The 21,860-nt window shown below is 37.7% G+C and overlaps 1 protein-coding gene across 1 annotated transcript in view; it reads right to left on the minus strand.

Annotated features, from left to right (window-relative positions):
* The window catches only part of NBAS (NBAS subunit of NRZ tethering complex), a 309,213-nt gene that overhangs the window by 192,538 nt on the left and 94,815 nt on the right, over positions 1–21,860 (minus strand). The window contains exons 22-23 of the mRNA XM_043917136.1: positions 5,121–5,204; positions 693–846 (exon numbers count right to left, since the gene is read on the minus strand). Coding sequence (XP_043773071.1) covers positions 693–846; positions 5,121–5,204 — 238 coding nt within the window. The remainder of the gene's footprint in view (positions 1–692; positions 847–5,120; positions 5,205–21,860) is intronic.

Raw genomic sequence — 21,860 nt, forward strand, 5'->3', positions numbered from 1 at the left:
GGGAGACCTGGGTTCGATCCCTGGGTTGGGAAGATTCCCCTGGAGAAGGGAACGGCTACCCACTCCAGTATTCTGGCCTGGAGAATTCCACGGACAGAGGAGCTTGGCAGGCCACAGTCCACGGGGTTGCGATGAGTCAGACACGACTGAACGACCTTCACACACTCACAAGCTTTGGTATAACCCTCATCTCTCTCTTCCACACCCCTCTCTGATGAAGCTGGGACACATCACAGCTTCATGGGAAACAGAGAAATTATGTCTTGGATTTCAGAGAAGCATTAGAAATGGAGGTTCAAACAGAGTTCCTGAAAAGCAAAGTCATCATCAACTACATTTCTGCAACAAGATAGGGGACTAATCAAGCATTTCAATGTTGATAAAAAATCTTTTAAATTAAAATGCTATGAAGTCTATTAAGCGTACATGGAAAATCTGTAACAGTATATACATACTTTGCAGCTTATACTTTATAAAGAAAGATTTTTGAACAACTTTTTTTGTGTGTATTTGCTCTTTAGGAATCAAAAAAAAAAAAACATAAAAGCTTCTGAGGCAAAGAATAAAGGAATACAGATATTGAGAAACACCCATTTCACCCCTTGCAAACTGCGCACACGATCCCGGGCTCTGCAGTTTGCAGCCAGACACTCGCTAAACGCAGAGCATCCGACGCAGCACTGCGGCCTCACCTGCCGGGCGTAATGTTCTATCTCCTCCGCTCTGTTCCGGTACCAGTCCATCACCTCCGCCACCGCCAGCCGGGCGCTCCGGTACCTCAGCAGCGCGGGCTGTGCGGCGTACAGAAACTCACTTTCATCCGGAAGACTTGGCTCAACCACCATTCTGCAGGGCACAGGAAGGACAAACAACTGGCTGAGATGCTGGGGGAGGTGAGTATATGAGGGAGAAACAGAGGGGGACAGAGACAGGGAGAGAGCAGTGACCGAGACTGGCAGGATGGCTGGATGGACGGACACCCTTGTTGGGAGGGTGTGTTTGTGCGCGTTTTCCTATATGCACAGGCACACAAGATAAATGGGAAATATGCAGGATGCCTTAGTTTCCTATTAGTTCTCCCAATTAAAAAAAAAAATCAGAGTAGACAGTAAATTAAAAAATATATATATGCCCCAAATCAATCAAGCAAGTATTAAATAAAATCAGACTCACCCTGGGTAGCTTTAAAATGCACATGGCGGCATACCTGCCACAGGCCAACTAAACCGCAGTGACTCTGGTGGCCAGCCAGGCCTGGTTTAGTGAAGACACCCCGAGGTGATTCTCAGCCAAATGTAAATTAAAAAGCCTTCTTTCCAAACTCCATAAAAACAAGAGGAAAATATGCCTTATTTATGTTGCTAATATAACTTTAGTAGGTATCGGCAACATAGTAATGCACTGATATTTGCAAAGTTAGGAACTGCTCTATATTATCTGCCAACAGGAGGGGAAAAGAAACAACATTAAAGGGAGGTACACAAGAAAACATCACAGGGATCACGGATTATGAGGCGTTTTTACGAGGATGCTGCTGGCCAATTCTCTTCAATGGTTAAGAACTAAAAAGGAAAAAAATAACAACTTAAACTAAGATATTTCAGATATAAACAGGGGGAAAGACCATGTTCCATTAGGGACATTCATTCATCTAAAGTAAGTCTGGAGTGAATTGCCATTCCCTTCTCCAGGGGATCTTTCTGACCCAGGGATCAAACCCAGGCCTCCCGCAGAGCAGGCAGATTCTTTACCACTGAGCCACCAGGGAAGTCCCTAAAGTAAGCCAGTAAATAACAAGTGGTATAATTATTACTAAGATAAGGGGATGTGCTTTGGAGTCAGCACTGAAATGCAATTCTATCACTGAAAGCTGTGAAATCTTGCAACAATTAGTTAAACCTAGTCTAAGATTCATTTTATTCATATCAAAAATGGGGAATAACACCATGCAAGAATTTTCAAAATAATATAAATAAAATATGCAGAGAATATTGTCTGGCACAGAGCAGGTATTTAACTTTTATTTACTTAGGTACTCTTTTCATTGGAATTATTAGCTCTTTTAATATCTGACCATACCCAAAGCTCAGAAATATTTGGGTGTTTTATCCACATGCCTTAGACTACCTAGCGTAGTTACAACTGGGTAGTCATTTAACTAGTTTCACAACTATCATTAACATCTGACCTGTGATTTCTCCTCATCTCTGACACATAAAAGTCACACCCAATCTCCTGAAATCTTCCCATTTCAGGGGAAAAATACCCACAAGCAATGTAAGAGTTCCTTTGACATATTTTTGTTTTCAGTCCTTAACTTACTGCCCTCTCAGCACGGTGAATTTGAACCTTTCCTCCTTCTGGAAACATGCTTGTCTTCCGTTCCAGCACGCCACACCGTTATGCCGTACTGTCAAGCCACACACGTCCCATCCTTCTGGCTGCTCCTTCTCACAGTCATCTCCGCTAGACTCTCCTCCCAGAGCCGACTGTTAAATGCTACCTCTTCCAAATTCTCCAGCTCTCCTGTCATCTCACTATACTCTCTCTAGGTCTCCTGGTAGACTCCGCAATATAAATTCACCACCATGTTTTCACCCCTAACCCAGACTTCACTTGAAAGCACCAAAATTCTCCTTCTATTTGCTCTTAGGCATTTCAAGTGCAACAAGATCAAAACTGAATTCACGCTATCTCGAGGAAATAGTTATCTTTTTTAAAACAGAAACATGATTCTATCATCCTCGTGACTATTTGTATAGCCTGTCATCTGCCTTAGAATATTCTAGCCTCATCTTGGTGCCAGTGTCACTTTTGTCCTGTACACTTCAATAATACAGGTCTTATTTTCAGCCCTTAAAGGGGCCTTCGCCTTGAGCCTCCCAAATGTTCTTCCCTCTCTTAAAACACTCCCTTCCCTCATAAGCCAAACTCACCGTCCACTGAGCTAAATCTTTCGAATTCAGATTCGAAATCTTCGAATCTCAGATTTCACACCACTTCCTGTGGGAAACCCTCCTTGACCTCCACCAAGTTTAGGTCTCCCAGTGGCCCTTGTACTTCACTTTTATAACACTCATCACATTAGTAATTTATTGCAGCAGCATCTTTCCTGCTAGATGATATACTTCATGAATACAGAAACATGTTTTTCTTCCTTCAGTATTCTTGAATCGAGCAGAGGACAGAATTACAGCAGATCCTTGAGCGACATGAGTTTGAACTGTGTGGGTCCACTTATGTACAGTTTTTTTTTTCCAACAGTAAATACTATAGTACTACACCACCCATGGGCGGCTGAATCCATAGATGGGGAACCTCAGGTATGGAGGGAAGATGGATTATAAATCACAGGCAAACTTTTGACTTCACGGAGTGTCAGGCCCCACTAACCCCTTTGTTGTTCAAGGGGCAACTGTAAATGAAAAAGCCACAAGGTATCCTGTAACCTCACTTGCAGATACAGAGAATAGACTGGTAATCGCCAGAGGTGGAGGGTGCAAGGTGGGAGAAATGGTTAGGGGGTAGGGGAGAGGCAATAAAATGGATGAATTAAAAAAGAAATGTCCTGAAAATTTGTATCATCTTCAAAAGCATCTTCTCTTCTGTCAGCCTTTTCCTAGCTTTTCATTTTTACAGTTTTAAGAGACCCAGCACAGCAAGTTTAGCTTACTACTGTCTGAGAAGAAATGCCCTTATTCCTTCTTATCTCCTTCTCAGAATCATAAGAAGGCACAGGCTAAGGAGAACTGGGAAGCATCAGGAGACTGGAACGGGGCTCTCCTCAAAAAGCACCATCTTAAAGTGAGGACCACACACACCTTCCCTCCTACTGTATCCACTGGCATCAATCTCCCACCTTTTTCAACTTATCTCCATCTTCAATCTCTCATTACCCATGCTAATTGTGGATTTCCAGTTAAATATGGCTGATACATACCATGCATTAAGCTCCACACTTTCCTGAAATGACACTGAAATGACGGTAAAAGATTAAAGGGGAGTGAGGGTCACATAAATGCTCAAAAAGGAAGGGAGCATATGGAGCAAAAGAAACGAAACCACTATCTTCCACTGAAGCAAGTCCATAGATAACAGCCAGGACTAAAAACATCAAAAAGTAGCTATACCATTCTGTTATTCACAGACTGGAGTAAATAACAGAACAATCCTTTAAAAGAATTCAAATTAGTTGCTTCAGGAGAGCAGGATACAAAAAAGGGGAACAAAGGAGTATGACTTTTGCTTTTTTAACAAGATTTGCAGAAAATCTTAAAACTTTTAATCTATTTGCAACTACACAGAACTTTAATAAAAAATTTTTAAAAATTTTAAAAGCACATAACAGCAAAAACACAGGGCATTCAATTGCTATTATAATCAAACTCATCAGTGTGAAAAAGGTTAACTAGGAGTTAGATATGCTATGCACTCAGATATCAACAGTGAAAGATACAGAATGAAGGGGGACTGCCAACATTAATGCCAACATGAAGAAAGTCCCAAATTTCACTTGCAATGATCACACTACTGCTTAGGGTTTTTATTTATCATTTATCAGACAGTTCATACACATAGTTTTTAAAAAAATGTAAAAATATAAGATGACTCATATCAAATGTAAAAATGAGCAATGAGCATTTGAGGAGTAAGGCAGTAAAGGGATTCAAATGCCCCTTGCACAGGCTTTCAGCCCCACACCTCATCGCCCACAAGCTTCTGTAGACCTTGATGCCTCAATGTTCTGAGGCTTTCCATGGTAAAGTCTTATAAAAGTGAAAATTAAAACTGAATCAAGAACAAAATTGCACACATACCACAATAACAGCTATGAAAAACACACCTGTACATGTCAAAGATTGAAAAGGAATGTCTCAGAATGAAAAGAGTAGTTACCTAAGGACCACTTGTAGAATAACTCCTTGGTAGCCATTCAATATTTTTCCACTAAATTTTCCAACATACCTTGAGTAAAGTCAAGCTGTTAAAAAACGTCCCTCAAACTCTCAAGCAGGGACCACCATCAAATAAACCACCACCCACCACCCACCACCTGCACTGGGCCTTCTACTCATCCATCCTACAAAGACATGAGAGATCTCCCACTGGCTCATTCTCACCGGCACTCCAGCTTCTCACACCAGTCTTCATCTCGGTGCTTATGTTCGTGCCAAGGAACAATCATCAAGGAATCACCGTCATAACTTAAAATATCAAAAAAAAGCACATACATTTAAAATACACATTACCTCAATGACTGGAAACACAAGGAACATAACATAAAAGTAATCCTATAACCTTAAACCTCCAAGATTTCTTTTTATGGTATCTTAAGTAGTACATGATACATATCATATACAATAGACAAATAAAAAATACAAAACTGCTGATTTCTCTTTGACCATAAAATGGTTCAAAAAGAAAAGGAAAATTTAAAACAAAAAAGTTAACAAGAAACTAAAGGTGGTATGGCTGTGAGTTCACTCAAACATTCTAAAATATTTATCAAAACTCCGTATTTTATGTTTTTAATGCTAACATAAATGGTCCCCTGCTCTCAAACACTGTACAACCTGACTTCCTGTGATCACAGAACTGTTCTCTAACTGGGTTATCCAATACAGTAACTGCTAAGTTACATATATCAATCACTTGAAATGTGACACTGATACCAAGAAACTTCTAATACTATTTAATTTTATTTAATTTTATTTAAAATTTAAATAGCTACCTGTGGCTGGTAGCGCCTATACTGGATAGCCTAACAGCCAGAACTGAAGTGAAAGTCGCTCAGTCATGTCTGACTCTTTGCAACCCCGGGGACTATACAGTCCATGAAATTCTCCAGGCCAGAATACTGACTGAGTAGCCTTTCCCTTCTCCAGAGGATCTTCCCAACCCGGGGATTGAACCCAGGTCTCCCTCATTGCGGGCAGCTTCTTTACCAGCTGAGATACCAGGGACCAGGCTAAGAGGACCTAGCTAATAATCAGAGTGAAGAAATAATTTCTGCAGGTTAAAATACCACCAATAAATGACAGAAGGAAAATGTAAGAGGCAAAGACAAGTCCTGACTGCATGGTGTTAAGAACAAATTAAAAAGGAAAAATGAAGTAATGATAGTGAAGTAAGACAGCAGAGCAAAGTGCTATGAAGGAAGAGACAAGGAAAGCATAAACCTACCTGTCTTTTAACCAACTGTACAGTACTTGGCACATGACTTTCTAAAGTGAAGCACTTCAAACATCACCACTAAAGTACCTGTTAGCTCTAATATTCCGTAAATCTATGAAAACAACACAAACATCCTGAACTAAAAATGAAGACAAAAATTCTAAAAACCAACTTCAATCACCTTGCTTTTATAGTGCAATAAAACATCTTATCTCATATTTGAGTATCCATGGTAGTACTTTCCTAAAATTTATCATAGCCTCAGAGAAAGGACTGCACTTTTGTATAGTATGAGGTTTTGCAGTTTCTTATCTTCCTAAGCTATGGGACAGGTCTTACACAAAAAATACTTCATAAGCATTTGGGGAAAAGGTAGGAGGATCAGTCTTTATGTAGATAGGAGCAGGAGACTGCTGGGGGCGGTTACAAGAAACAGAGAAGCTGTGAAGACCTGGAAATCAGCAGAGTTAATTCATCTATCTATAGCATCATCTATGGGCTTCCCTGGTGACTCAAATGGTGAAGAGTCTGCCTGCAGTGCAGGAGACCGAGGTTAGATCGCTGGATTGGGAAGATCCCCTGGAGAAGGGATCGGCTACCCACTCTAGTATTCTGGCCTGGAGAATTCCATAAACTGTACACTCCATGGGTCACAAAGAGTCAGACACGACTGTTGAAGTTATTATTATTATTGCAAATTTTCTGAAGTCAAAGTTCCCTGTTAGATATACATAAGAAATTAATTATATTGTTTTTAAAAGAGCATTTTACCCACTTTTTAGCTAGCATGCAATGTCTTAGCAAACCAAAGATACATTTCTGAAGGCATGTGACTTCATGGTTTTAAATTTCAGAGTCGTATAGACGATTAATTACAATAGATACCACAATCACAGTATTTCATTTGTCACCAAGTAAAAAACTATTTTATTTCCTTCCACATCAGTAACTAATACTTTATCACAGATCACTGAATAGGTAGAAAAGATAACATTTGGATACAATGATGATAATAATGCTCACTCTTCCAACTTAAGAATAAATTGTATCAATGAATTGATGAACAAGGAAAAAATTAATCCAGCAAACTATTACCGCCTTTTTTAATTAAAGCAGACATGGTTCCATAAGCTACATAAAATGTTTTCCAAAAGACTGAGAGAAATTTATCATAAGTTGAGATTTGCATTTTCTCTATAAAGTACATATTACATATAAGGATTACTACTAAAATGATCAGTAATGGTGTGGGGCTCTGAACAAAGTAACATTTATTTGGTAAATGTTTGGTAAAAAGACTAGAAAAATTTGGTAAAAAGACTAGAAAATTGTAAGACTTTGTCAACCTTCAATAAACTGAAATGGGTAAGAAAACATGCCTATTTTTATCAAAACACACATTAAAGACAAGTTCTGCTCTGAGACTCACTCCAAAAAGCAGGCCTAAAGAGACGTAGGTTGATGAAGCATGTTTGCTCCATTTTCAGGGCACAGCACAACTAAATGTTTCTACATGTTTTTAAATATGATTACCACTGATATAATGGTAAGAATACTAACAATAATATATTAGGAATAGTCAGCAATAGCATAACCTTTAATATTTACTGATTTCTCACTATGGACCAGATACGATAAACTGCTTGTAATATGCAATACCTAACTTGGTCCCACTTAGTGCAGTGGTATTATCCTCCTTAAACTATAATGAGAAACCTGAGGCCCAAGTTTACTTGCCTCTCCTCATGAAGTCAATAAATGACAGAGCCACAGATTTAAACACAACCTGGCAGAATCCAAAGCTTACCCTCCTGGCTAGTAGACGGCCACCAGGCTAGACAGAGGTACCAGTCAGACTGTGCACAAGCAGAGGGCAACACAAACCTTCTCATATTTTAATTCAGACACCCCAATAAGGACCTTTTATATGCATATTTAAAGGACACATGTAAACTGAGATACAAAACCAATCTCATCACCAGCAGGATCAGGAAACTAACTCCCACCAAATATGGCTTCATCTTAGGTTTGATCACCAACAGTTACACAAAAACAGAAACGTTTCTGTGCTTTTCCTTCCAGGATGCTTATACAAAGCAAATTATTTTTGGACAAATTTTAGGAATTTAAGGTGCTTGCTATAAAAACACCATTAAGTTCTTTATCATAAATCAAGTGATAACATTTAAGGAAGACATAGGATTTTTTCCTCAGGCAGAATATAAATTCCTTAAAGGCAGCATTTTTCCTTGTTTTGTCTATTGCCACATCCTCAAGCCTAAAATGGTGCCTGACATTTAGAAGACTATAAAATAATATGTCAAATGAATTAACGGACACCACAAAGACTTTTTTTTAGAGTGATCTCATAAGCATCACAAAAATTCAAAATTGGAATAGAGCAATAAAAAAGATTACAGATACACTGAGGAGGTATATTTACATGGAATCTGTGATCTGAGAATGAGAATAAGAATACTTTCTTGATACAGACTATCATCCTAATGAAAGGGCAAAATCTATACTGGTGATTGTATACATCTACAATCTAGAGAATTTAACATGTCATGTTATACTGATGGGGGTAAAAAGATTTCAGAATACGTATTTCCCTAAACCTGACCATTCTTTACAATTCAAAATGATTGATTAGTTCTATCATTTGCATCTTGAAAATGCCCAACTTTTAGCTACTTATTCTTTCACAAAGTAACAGAATGCTTAATAAAATTTAGAGGAAAACTTTTTATTAATTCTGTTTACAACAAAAATATTAGCCCTGTAAACTCATCACTAAGTGCGTTAGATAAAAAACATGGTTTTAAAAAAAAAAAAAAACCCTAGAAAACACAGCTGTTCCTTTCAGAAAGCTGTACAAAGTTTGGTTAGGTGCAAAACTGATTTGAATCTCAGTTCTATAAACACAAAGGAATATTTATATACACTTTATTTCATCTTTTTCTTCTATTTCTACTTTGCTAGGGAAGACTGTAAATTTAAATGCATCATCCCCACTTTAAAAAAAAAAATGAAGTACATGGTAAACTTAAATTCAGTTCAGTTCAGTCGCTCAGTCATGTCCGACTCTTTGCGACCCCATGGACTGCAGCACGCCAGGCCTCCCTGTCCATCACCAACTCCCGGAGTTTATCCAAACTCATGTCGTAAAGACGACATGGTAAACTCAATGAGTTTACCAAACTCATTGAGTCAGTGATGCCATCCAATCATCTCATCCTCTGTCATCCCCTTCTCCTCCTGCCCTCAATCTTTCCCAGTATCAGGGTCTTTTCAAATGAGTCAGCTCTTCGCATCAGGTGTCCAAAGGATTGGAGTTTCAGCTTCAACATCAATCCTTCCAATGAACACCCAGGACTGATCTCCTTTAGGATGGACTGGCTGGATCTCCTTGCAGTTCAGGAGACTCTCAAGAGTCTTCTCCAACACCACAGTTCAAAAGCATCAATTCTTCGGTGCACAACTTTCTTTATAGTCCAACTCTCACATCCATATATGATTACTGGAATAACCATAGCCTTGACTAGACAGACTGCAAGGAGATCCAACCAGTCCATCCTGAAGGAGGTAAGTCCTGGGTGTTCATTGGAAGGACTGATGCTGAAGCTGAAACTCCAATACTTTGGCCACCTCATGCGAAGAATTGACTCATTGGAAAAGACCCTGATGCTTGGAGGGATTCGGGGCAGGAGGAGAAGGGGACAACAGAGGATGGATGGCATCACCGACTCGATGGACATGAGTCTGAGTAAACTCCGGGAGTTGGTGATGGACAGGGAGGCCTGGCATGCTGCGATTCATGGGGTCGCAAAGAATAGGACACGACTGAGTGACTGAACTGACTGACTGACTGACTGACTCACTAGACGGACCTTTGTTGACACTGAAATTACCTCTTTACAAAGTAATGGCTGCTTCTGCTTAATTTCAGGATTCTTTATATTAGAGCCCTGCTCATTGTTTTATTCCAAACAATAAACTTTGCTGGTTTCATCTGAAGGTAACATTTATCTGTCAGCAGGAAAGGAATGACTAACAAGTTGTATTATGTTCAACTGTTTTCTCACCAATTATTTCTCACACTAAATATAAATGTTTTATTTCAAAGAAATTTTATCATGAATAAACTCTCAAAAAGTTCTTTTATTCACATGCTATGCTTTGGAAACAAAAAGCTAAACAGACAAGAGTACTGCGATTAATTGCCACCTTTCAGGCACTGATTTAAAGATGTGAAGTTATATTTATTCCCCTTATTTAGCATAGAAGAAAATGTTCTAGAAAAGAAAGGATAAAAATAATAATTGGGCCCTACATGGATAAGTACATGTGATTACCATCACTGAACAAGTCAAACTTGATCAGAAAATCAATGGGAAACCAATTAAAAAACTAGTTGTCACTCAGAACACCAAGTTGGGAGAAAAAACAATTTAAAGGCATCAGAGTTCTCCTCTAGATCAATGGGATTCAATTTCATTAGTAAGTGGCTTATGAAGCAGAGACTAGGCTAATAAGGTATCCTGAAATTTAACAGCATTCTCAGGTGAGAGCAATGTGTCAAAGATAAACATGAGAAAGAAAAAGAAAAAAACCCACCACACTAGGACTTGAACTCTCCTTCACCACTAAATCCCTGGGACCCAAATGCCTCATCTATTTAGTAAATATTGTAGCATTCATTAATGTTCAAAACAAAAATGAGACTAGAGCCATGTTTTCTTGAATTCTAATCCAAAAGGTAGAGCATGCTCTTAGACGTCTAATCTGTTAGACCTGTGATACCACCCTGCAGAGCCATGTCATCTTGATCAAGTTACTCAATCTGCATGTGCTTCAATTTCCTCATTAGTCAAATAGGTATAATAAGAATCTGAATTTGCGAAGGATCAAATTAGAACACAGAAGGCCTTTTGAACAGTACCTCATATATATTAAGCACTCAGCCGCCATAAAAAGCAGCAAGATTATGAACACCACCAAGAAGGTTTTTCATGGATAGTGAAATACAGGATATATGTGACTGGTTGCCATTTCAAGATCTACTATATGATAAATAGTAACACCACATTAATGATTATACGAATGATTACATTTACAAATGCCTAATGGCAATAAACCCCGCTGACATCAAATTGGGTGGGCACCTGGCCAGTGCAAGAAACAGTGACAAGAAAATCTGAGGAGCTGATTTAAAGGGTAGTAGTAAATGCCACAGGCTTCCCGGGGGCTTGGTGGTAAAGAATCCATCTGCCAAGCAGGTTCAACCCTGCACCAAAAGATCCACTGAAGAAGGGAATGGCAACCCACTCCAGTATTCTTGCCTGAAAAATCCCATGGACAGAGGAGCCTGGCGGGCTACAGTCCATAAGGGCACAGAGCCAGACATGACTTAGCGACTAAACAAGTGCCACAAGGCATTATCTCTCTCCCAAATGATTGCAATCGTTTGAAAATATTTAACCATGAACAAAGGATGATTTGATTATTTCTAAGGAGAACTAGCCATTAAATCATTAAAGTTTAATGGAAAGCCGCAAACTTCAATGGAGAATCATTGAAGAAATTCCCAGAAAAGCTAATTATAAGTAACTGAGAAAGGATGATATTCACATAGGTACTTAATGCCAATACAACAAGGGGTGAAGGGTGAATAGAGACATCAATGACATGCAAATCCCCCTCTGTACTGCCAACACTCCCACTGCCCCTTGACCAGATGACTGATTTCGAAGGGGACAACTGAAGGCCCTCAGGAGGAGAGACTACCTCTCCTCGCTGCCTGGAGAGCCACCAGGAAAGGAAGGGCGATGGTGCCGTGAGGCCAGAGTCTCAGTCACGCGAGAACTGACGAGGACTGTTCTCACACTGGAGAGGCCCAAAACTACATGCCCTCGGCTAGCAAAAGGGAGGAGGCAGGAGAGAAACCCAATCGATTTCATTCTGTGTTCTGTGTTACTTGGACGGACCAGAACCGGTAGAGAGAATAAGTGTAAGGCCTTTATTTCACGTTACTTCCAGAGAGCAACACAATAAAATGCACAACAAAGATAAAGTGTATGACATCTGAACTTAGCAACTACAAAACTAACGAAATAAACCAAAATATTCATGAATTGTATCAACATACATTATAAACCCTGACCCTATATCAGGCTGTGGTGCTAACAGAGTTTGAACAAAAAGTTAGGGAAAGAATTTTTTATCTGCTTTTTATTCCTATCACCAAATAAAACAGCACAAATTATGCTCATGCAGATCCTAAGCCATAGCAAGACTGATTTCCTTGTCACTGCCCTTCAAAATCTCTGCATATTCCTGCTTATAGACGTGCACTGAACGGACATTTCACACACTATCTATAAAGTGTGTGGACTATCTATAAAGTTGGACTATCTATCCAACCTTGTCTGGCCTATAGCTGACACTTAGAAAATGCTTACAGTCTGTAAGAACAACTACAAAATCCTATATTATTATACACACACACACACACACACACAAAGTCAGCAATCTTGAAAGACAGACAGCATCCTAACTCATAAAATCACACAATTACAACGCTGCAGCTAGGATTTGAATCCAGGCAAGTCTGGTTCCAGAGTCTCTGCTCTCAGACACTAGGATGTCCTATCTATCTGAACCCCACCTCTTCTAGCTTAAATTCTGGCTTTTCTCAGGTGTTTCTATGACCATTCCAGTCTGGGTTGCTTTCTTCCAGGTCTCAATTCTCACTACTAATAACTGAACAATTCTCCTGGCATTTACTCCTATTTAAACTTATGATAATATACATAAGATGGTACATTTGTCTTACGTTTCCATGGAGTTCTTTAATTTCCTAATACATATTTTGTATCCCTACTAAAAGTAAATATTCCTTTCTCGTAAATACTCCTTTGCATCTACCACAACTCCCAGCAATGTTACATGCACAGCAAGTACATATACTCATTTTAACTAAATTTATATAAAGGCATTATTTCATTTAATCTTCAAATACACAATAAGTACTGTGATCATAAATTTGCAGGAAAGTAAACTCTATGAGCTTAACATTCATCACTGACTGAATGAACAAATAAATGATTCAATGATCAGCAGAAACATATCCACTGATACTCTCTTTAATTCTAAAAGCAGAGCTCTCAGAAACAAATACCACAAAAAAGTTTAAGAACTAGAAATATAAGATTTAGTCAAGATATAAATAAATAATGAATGGAAAATATAAAAGTCAATTGAAGAAGAAGACTTCATAGCAAAGAGTGTATACCTAACTCTTTGAGCACTGACCTCACTGCTCCTATAATTATCTGCATACATGTCTCTCAGAGTAGGAGCACTTTCTACTCTCAGTCCCGAACTCACAGAAGGATCACAGCAAGATGATTCCATCAAGTAACTAGAAAACTTCTTTAAGAAAGGAAACATTGTGTGATTCTAAATCTTGAAAAACTCTTCAAAGAAAGAAAAATGTATATTTTAGAACCAAGCTGTATAATGGAAGTAGGAAGAAAAAACGTGGATATGCTATGTAAAAATAATACAGCACTTTAACCTCATCTAAACGGATAGAAAAGTAGTGTGATTCATAGCATGCCTATTTATACTGTTCTCTTTAACTGTGTCAATCAACAGACTACTCATTGAAAAAAAAAAAAAAAAACCTGAAACCTCCTCTGATGTTCCCAGACCAAGCAGCTTACCAGGCTCTCCTCCATATTACTAAACCCTGCATGCACTTGTTACCACTGTCAGTGCACTCAATTACACTATTTATTTATGTCCTGCTCCTTTACTAAAGTGTAAGCTCCTTCAAAGCTTTAGTGATTTTCATATCCTTTGTTCAATACCTGACATGCATTTAAACCTCACTAAATATTTAATGGATGGATGGATGATGGACAGACTGAAGGATGGACAGATACATCTGAATAAATAAATGAAAAAACAAACCTACCCCAAAACCACAGGGGTATTTAAATCTCAAGATTAATATGCTTTCCCTGTAGCTGAAGACTTTGGTAATGTACGTGAGGTTTATTCAAACATTTCTGGTTCCTAAAATGGACCACACAACTCCCTCTCTCATACCCATGCCTTGAGCAACATCGCGATACTGTACACTGCAGCTGCCTCTCGGCCTGCGTGTAGGAGTATAAAGCAGCACAGAGACTGGACTGCCCTAAGCTTCTCATCAACAGAGAAGCAGAAAGACCGTTCGCTCTGAGATGCTGCCGTGCAAGGCTATCCACAGCCTTTCCATCATGAACCTTCTAAGTCGAGGCCGAGTTACACTGCAGACCAACAATAATCATGACTGAAGCGAAAACACTGGAAACGAAGAGAGCGTGCGAGGCCCTGGTGTCAACTCCACAGGCTGTGACTGGGAAGACGATGGTGTGGGTGTCGCTGTGCAAGTTATTCTAATACATCGCTACTGCCGATGAGGTTCAAAGCTAAACTGGAGATGGCAGGAAGACAAAGAAAGCAAAGCATTGGAGCATTTGAATGAAATGAGTCATGCTTTATATAGATTCTTAAGTACATAATAAATACTCATGCACAAAAAGACAGGAAGTTTAGAATGTGATCAGAGACCTGACCCTGGAATAAAAAGACTCCCAATTATTCACAAAGAAGAAAACAATTTCAAATAAATATCCCTGTAACTGCATTGCTAGATCACATTCTATAAAGTTCAGATTTAAAAACCCCTACAGATGAATTTACTCCATTACAAATTCAGAAACCTATGCAGACCAACTGCACAGAGAAACTAACCTCAAAGTACACGTGGTAAGGTCCCTGGTGAAACACAGAGGTGTGACTGAATAAACCAACAGAATTCGGGAAGACAAAGCATGCTCTAAAACAACTGAGGTAAGAACTCTACCAGCAAGATGAACAAACCTAAATCTCTGATATCCAGTAAAAAAAAAAATACCAGGTATGCAAAAAAAGCAAGAAATTATGGCCCATAACCAGGAGAATAATCAATTTCTAAGAAATACCAATAACAGGATAAGGGGGGAGAAAATTTAAAAAGACCCAAATCTAATTCCTAGGAATAAAAACTTCAGTAGCTAAGATGAAAAACACACTAATATCATTAATAAGAGACACTGAAAAAAAAATTGTTAACTTTTTTACTAAAAAAATTAGTAAACAGGAACTATCCAAAATAAAACATGGGGGAGAAAAAGACTGGAAAATAAAAATCAAAAATAAAAAACTGTGAGACAAATCAAGTGGCTAACCTAAATGGAAGTGGAGTCCCAAAAAAGATGATGTATACTGGGGATGGGAGGAAGAGGAAGAAGAAAAATACTTGAAAAAATAATAGACCTGACTTTCCTAAGTTTAGTACAGTAGATCCAAGAAGATGTAGACCTCGGAGATGTCATGGGTTTGGTTCTAGATCATGGCAACAAAGTAGTATCACAAAAAAAAAACAAGCCATGTGAATGTTTTGGTTTCACATAAACATAAAAGTTGGGACTTCCCAGGTGGCTCAGTGGTAAAGAATCCACCTGCCAAGCAGGAGATGTGGGTTCGATCCCTGGGTCAGAAAGATACCCTGGAAAAGGAAATGGCAACCCACTCCAGTATTCTCACCTGAGAAATCCCATAGACAGAGGAGCCGAGCAGACTCCAGTCCATGGGGTCACAAAGAGTCAGACAGGACTGAGAGATTGAACAACAAACATAAATGTTTACACTATGGTGTAGTCTATCAACTTTGCAATGGAACTATCTAAAAAATAATGTACATACCAAAGTCTTAAAATACTTTTAGCTAAAAAAAAAAGCTAACCATCAGAACCTTCAGCAAGTCATAATGTTTTTTAATAGTAACAAAGATCACAGATCATATAACAAATATAATAATGAAAGAGTGCGAAGTAGTGCAGAAATTACTAAATTGTGAATACCAAAGTGAGCAAATTCTATTGGAAAAAATGGCACCAACAGACTTGCCTGATTCAGGGTTGCCCAAATCTTCAATTTGTAAAAGATACAGTATCTGTGAAGCACAATAAAGCAGAGTGCAATAAAATGAGGTCTGCCTGTAAATGTTAGGTCTAAGCATGCCAATTAAAAAGCAGAAACTGACAGATAAAAGGGCAAAATTATATTCTGTCTATAACAAACATTTTAAATATAAACATTCAAAATGTCATTGTACAGTCAGCATTAGAAAAAAATAAGAGAGGCACTTAATTCAAAGAACATCAGAAATCTGATTTCTGTTGAGAAGAAAAGTTCTTTATGCTTTTCCAGAGTTTAGGTACAATAGTCCTCATAAACCACTGCACATGTTTAATTGACAAAACCAAGCTGTCCCGTTAGAAGTCAGGGTGGCTCTCATGGGTAAGGTGAACCGGAGAGGGTTCATTTTATAACAATTCAAATTGCCCACTTATGATTTGTTCATTTCCTATATCAACAGTTGTTGATAAAGTCAATAAAAAATGAATAAAAAGTGAAATTAAAAACTTTGTTTAAAACAATGCTCAACTTTTTGATTAACAGTCCAAAATCTCAGGTACCCCACACCAGGTAAGGGGCGCTGTCCCAGATGAGAAACCAAAGCATCGGCAGCATCAAGGAGGAATAGTCCCTATTACCGTTTTATATTTTGCTTATTCATCAGTCCTTTGCAAACCTACTTAACACACTTGAAAATAAAATATGACATTCTTCTCATCAACCTGTACCAAAAACTGCCGTTGCTACTGCTACAGCCGTATTTGCTATTAACACAACCACTGCTGTATACTGAATGCTGACGATCTGCCAGGAACCCTGCTAGGTAATACATCTCAGGCTACTGAACCATTACCATACCTTTACAATTTCCCCATTTCACACTTGACGAAACTCAAGTTCAAACAATTTAAGGGACTTCCCAACAGTAACACAGCTAGGAAGTTCAGAACCAAGACAGACACCCATATTCTGACTAAAAGCCTTTGCTCCTTCCAGTGCATCATACCATCACTCCTCCGTATCAAGGATGTGTCAATACCACGCATGTGATCCCAACATTTATACAGATTATGGATTTTTTCCACAGCTATTACATACAGTACCTAAACTTTTAAGATTAAACAATGGAACATACTGAGGTCAAAACATTTAAAATAATGTATATGCTTTTGTCTACAAATTATCAGTGTGCCTCTTAAATTTATTTTTTAAGGATAACTGCTACACAGAATTGTGTTGGCTTCTATCAAAATCAACATGAACCAACCATAGGAATACACATGTCCCATTCAATGTGACCCTAACAGACTTTTGCTTATTATAAATACAATATTTAGACAAGATGGCCTATATTAGAAATTAGAAAAAGTGCATCCCAGAGTTATTTATATGTTAATTAAATATATGTGATAAAAGATTCACAGCTGTTACAGGCAAGTATTTACATATTAATGAAATCTTGACAAGAAAAGACATCGTGTGATCAAAAAGAATTATAGGGACTATTTCCCAAATGGTAATTTCACCATTCAGAAGATGTTATCTACTTAAAGGTCCCATGTTCTGAAATGATTGGTCAAGGTATTTAAAGTTTGGAGGAAAATGAATAATGAAAGAAAGATCCCACTCAATGAAAAGACTATCATTTGGTATCTCTAAGTAATGCTGGATCTAGTAAGGAGAATGCAATAGTTTTTTTAATAAAAAAAGTACCCTCTCAAAGATATTTTTAATTTCAAATAAAGTCAAACTTAACATCATGCTATATACCTTAAATTATACAGTGCTATATGTCAATTATATCACAATAAAACTGGGGAAATCATATTTAAACTGTATTAAGCCACATTAAAAACACATGACAATAGTTATATATACATACACTAAAGTAATAATGCATTTAACAATTATTTTTTAAAATAATTTCAGGACATATTTCTTCATTTGTTGCTGTTGTTCAGTCACTGAGTGCTATCCAGCCCCATGGACTGCAGCATGCCAGGCCTCCCTCCCTGTCCTTCACTATTTCCTGGCGTTTGCTCAGATTCATATCCACTGAGTCAGTGATGCTATCTAGTTATCTCATCCTCTGCCACTCTCTTCTTATTTTGCCTTCAATCTTTCCCAGCATCAGGGATTCTTGCAATGAGGCTCTTCAAATCAGGTGGCCAAAGCATTGGAGCTACAGCATCAGTCCTTCCAGTGTATAGTCAGGGTTGATTTCTCCCCTAATGCCTCTCAAAATTTTCCCCTGAAAGTAGGATAATAATCCCTTCTCTGCTTATCACACAGATATGCTATGAGAATTGTATATAAGTCATAAAATTCACTTGCAAATTTTTTTATTTCATAATCATGAACTATTCGTCAAATAGAAAAAGAAATAAATTAGTAAATCATTACAGCTTCATTTCTTTAACTCTTCTCAGAAGAACAAAGATATAATAAACATCAACATACTTTCCAAGGTTCAAAAAAATTTTTCAAAAATGTTTGCTTACCCCTTCATAATCAATAAAATTGCCCTACATCTATTTTGTTGCTTTAAATTAATGGAAAGACAAGAACTAATTAAGTCAAGATCTAAGATGCCCACAGTGCCAGGAGACATGCAAACCAATTCTCCCACCTCCAACCCAAGACTCTGCGTTCCCAGACAAGAGAGGCTCTTGGGCCTTTCCTTCTGATCCAACCACCAGGTTACTCTGGGATTCAGAAACTGCCAGCATTCTATAGCATGCTGCCTGTACGCCTCTATATTGACAGTCACTGCAGACGGCCACATACTTACTTCAAGCCTAGAATATAAACCAATTTGTTGTTCTCTGCTCATAGCAGTTCAGAAATAAACTGCACATATGGGAATTGAATTTTGATTAGGTAACTAATCAATTTCTCAATTTTAAAGGGAAAAGAAACACTTTTATGTTTCTCTCTATAATCAAAAAAGTGATAGTAATGCTTCAGTCTTTCCATAAAGAAAGCTGAGCATCGAAGAATTGCTATTTTGAACCGTGGTGTTGGAGAAGACTCCTGAGAGTCCCTTGGACTGCAAGGAGATCAAACAGTCAATCCTCAAGGAAATCAGTCCTGAACATTCATTGAAAAGACTGATGCTGAAGCTGAAGTCTAATACTCTGGTCACCAGATGCAAAGGACTGACTCTTTGGAAAAGACACTGATGCTGGGAAAGATTGAAAGCAAGAGAAGAAAGGGACGACAGAGGATGAGATGGTTCGATGCCATCACCGACTTGGTGGACATGAGTTTGAGCAAGCTCTGGGAGTTGGTAATGGACAGGGAGGCCTGGTGTGCTGTAGTCCATGGGGTTGCAAAGAGTTGGACACAACTGAGCAACTGAACTGAATCTTTCCATAATTATTTCATCATACAGGATATACTTTAGATGACATTTCATTTATTGCTGTTCAGTTGCTAAGCTGTGTTCGACTCTTTGTGACCCCACAGACTGCAGCACACCAAGCTTCCCTTTCCTTTACTATCTCCTAGAGTTTGCTCAAATTCATGTCCACTAAGTCAGTAACGTTATCCAACTAGCTCATCCTCTGTCTCCCTCTTACAACAGCAACCAAAAAAAAAGGTGGAAAGAGAATGCCCAATAAAAACTGCTTTTTAAACTTTTCAGAGAAGAAAAAAGAAATCATTATGATCAGGACTGGGCAACATAAAAATGTAAGTAAAAAGAGTTCTGTAATCGTTTACTGGAAAACCTCTGCACTGATTTTCAATTAACACGTTAGTTGGGAACATCTTCTGTACTCTGTGACTCAACAATATGTGAAAGGACTTCGGGTAAACTATTTATTCAAATGACTCCTTCCTATTCAAATGACTCTTTCCTATTCAAACTTCCCTGCATGAAAAAAAACCACACTCAACCTTCAAGGCCTAGTCAAACTTCACCCTGACAAGAAGGCTTTCTTGATTTACCTTCTTTGTAACAAAAAGTAATCTCCCCTGTCTATACAGCTATCTATACACCTATGACACACATTTTAACTTTATGGTAATTATTTTTATACTCAACCTGTCTGATCTTCCCTACTAGATTCTAATTTATCTACAGACAGTGATCACATCTAACTAATAAATCTGTCTACCTATATAATCTAATATAATGACTTTGCTTGGTACATAAATATTCCCTAAATTTTTATTGAGATAACACAAAATTTTATTTGACTCATTCACCTTCTTTAAACTGTTCTTTCAATGAGAATGAAATAATATAAGGAAATTTAGAATTGCTTCAGTTTTTAAATCAGTTTCATATGTACTCATGATTAATTATAAATTTCACTGAAAAAAACGTTAAAACTAAAAAATCAACATATGTTTCACAAGAAATATTACAGTAATATATTTCTTATAGGAGAAAAAGCTCCAGAATATGCTTAAAACTATGAAAGTAAGCCAACAATAATTGACTCTGGTACTGTTTTCTGTTGCCTTTCAAGAAAAAAAAAAAGAGAAAAAAAAATTAGGCAATAGTTTATCCCCTGAATCAAAAACTGCTTAGAATCAACTTTGATGAAAAAGATAGTTCAAATTATTTCATCTCTGAAAAAAATCACAAACTAACATTAAATATCAAAATATCACTAATTTGAAACTCAAAGTATAGGAAAAAGGTAAACTCTTACCTACCTTTCAGTTGTGAAGAACAGGAATAATGTCATCTGATCTTTTAAAGGTAAATTCTTTACTTGATTTATATGATTTAAGTTAAAAGGTAAATTATTTTTACGTAAATCAAGTCTGTCCTGAAAATTCTAATAAAATGCATATTGATATTTTGCTTTTATAACACAAATTTTGTGTTGTTGGAGGAACAGGAAAAGTCTTCATATTTGGCTATTCAAATTCAAGATTTAGAAGACAAAGTATTAGAAGAGAGATATTAGAAGTTCTCTTCATTTGGATGCCCTCTTTATCACCAAAGGATGAAGAAGAGGCTCTCCACAGGGAGTCAGTCAATAATGGTGCTATAATGTCCCACCCTGAACTAGAACTCACATTCATCCTTCATTTAAGAAATACTTCTGCAGCATAAATAGAAACATGGCCCACAGGTGGCCAGCCACTCTAAATCTTATTTGTGATGTTAATTTTACTAAAAGTGTATTATGCCTTGAGGACATTATGCCAGTCACAAAAAGACAAATACTGTATAGTCAAATTCATAAAAGAGAAAGTAAAATGGTGGTTGTCAGAGGCTTGGTTCAGAGAAAAATGGGGAGTTGCCATTTAATAGGTTTGTTTCCCATGATGGAAAGCATTCTGGAAGCTGGGTGCACAACAGTGTGAAGGTACTTAACACTACTGAACCATACACTGAAACATGGTCAAGTAGGTTAAATTTTGTACATATTTTACAATTTTAAAAAAAAGATTAAATAAAAAGTAATATGAAGGTCAAATGGCCCTAATGGCCCCTATGCTTAAAACAGAGTCAAAAATACACACGCCAAAAGTATGACCCACAATGATACACTAATGATATACATATAATCACCCTAAAGACAACAATAGAATTGCAACTAGTTTATTACCTTGCTTGCAGTATGAAAACTCAAAAGACAGGTTTCCTTTCCAGATTGGTTCAAAAAGAATGCTTCTGTGTACATTTTACTTACTTTGCTACACCAATC

Source organism: Cervus elaphus, chromosome 11 (assembly GCF_910594005.1).
Source record: "Cervus elaphus chromosome 11, mCerEla1.1, whole genome shotgun sequence".
NCBI classification, from domain to species: domain Eukaryota; kingdom Metazoa; phylum Chordata; class Mammalia; order Artiodactyla; family Cervidae; genus Cervus; species Cervus elaphus.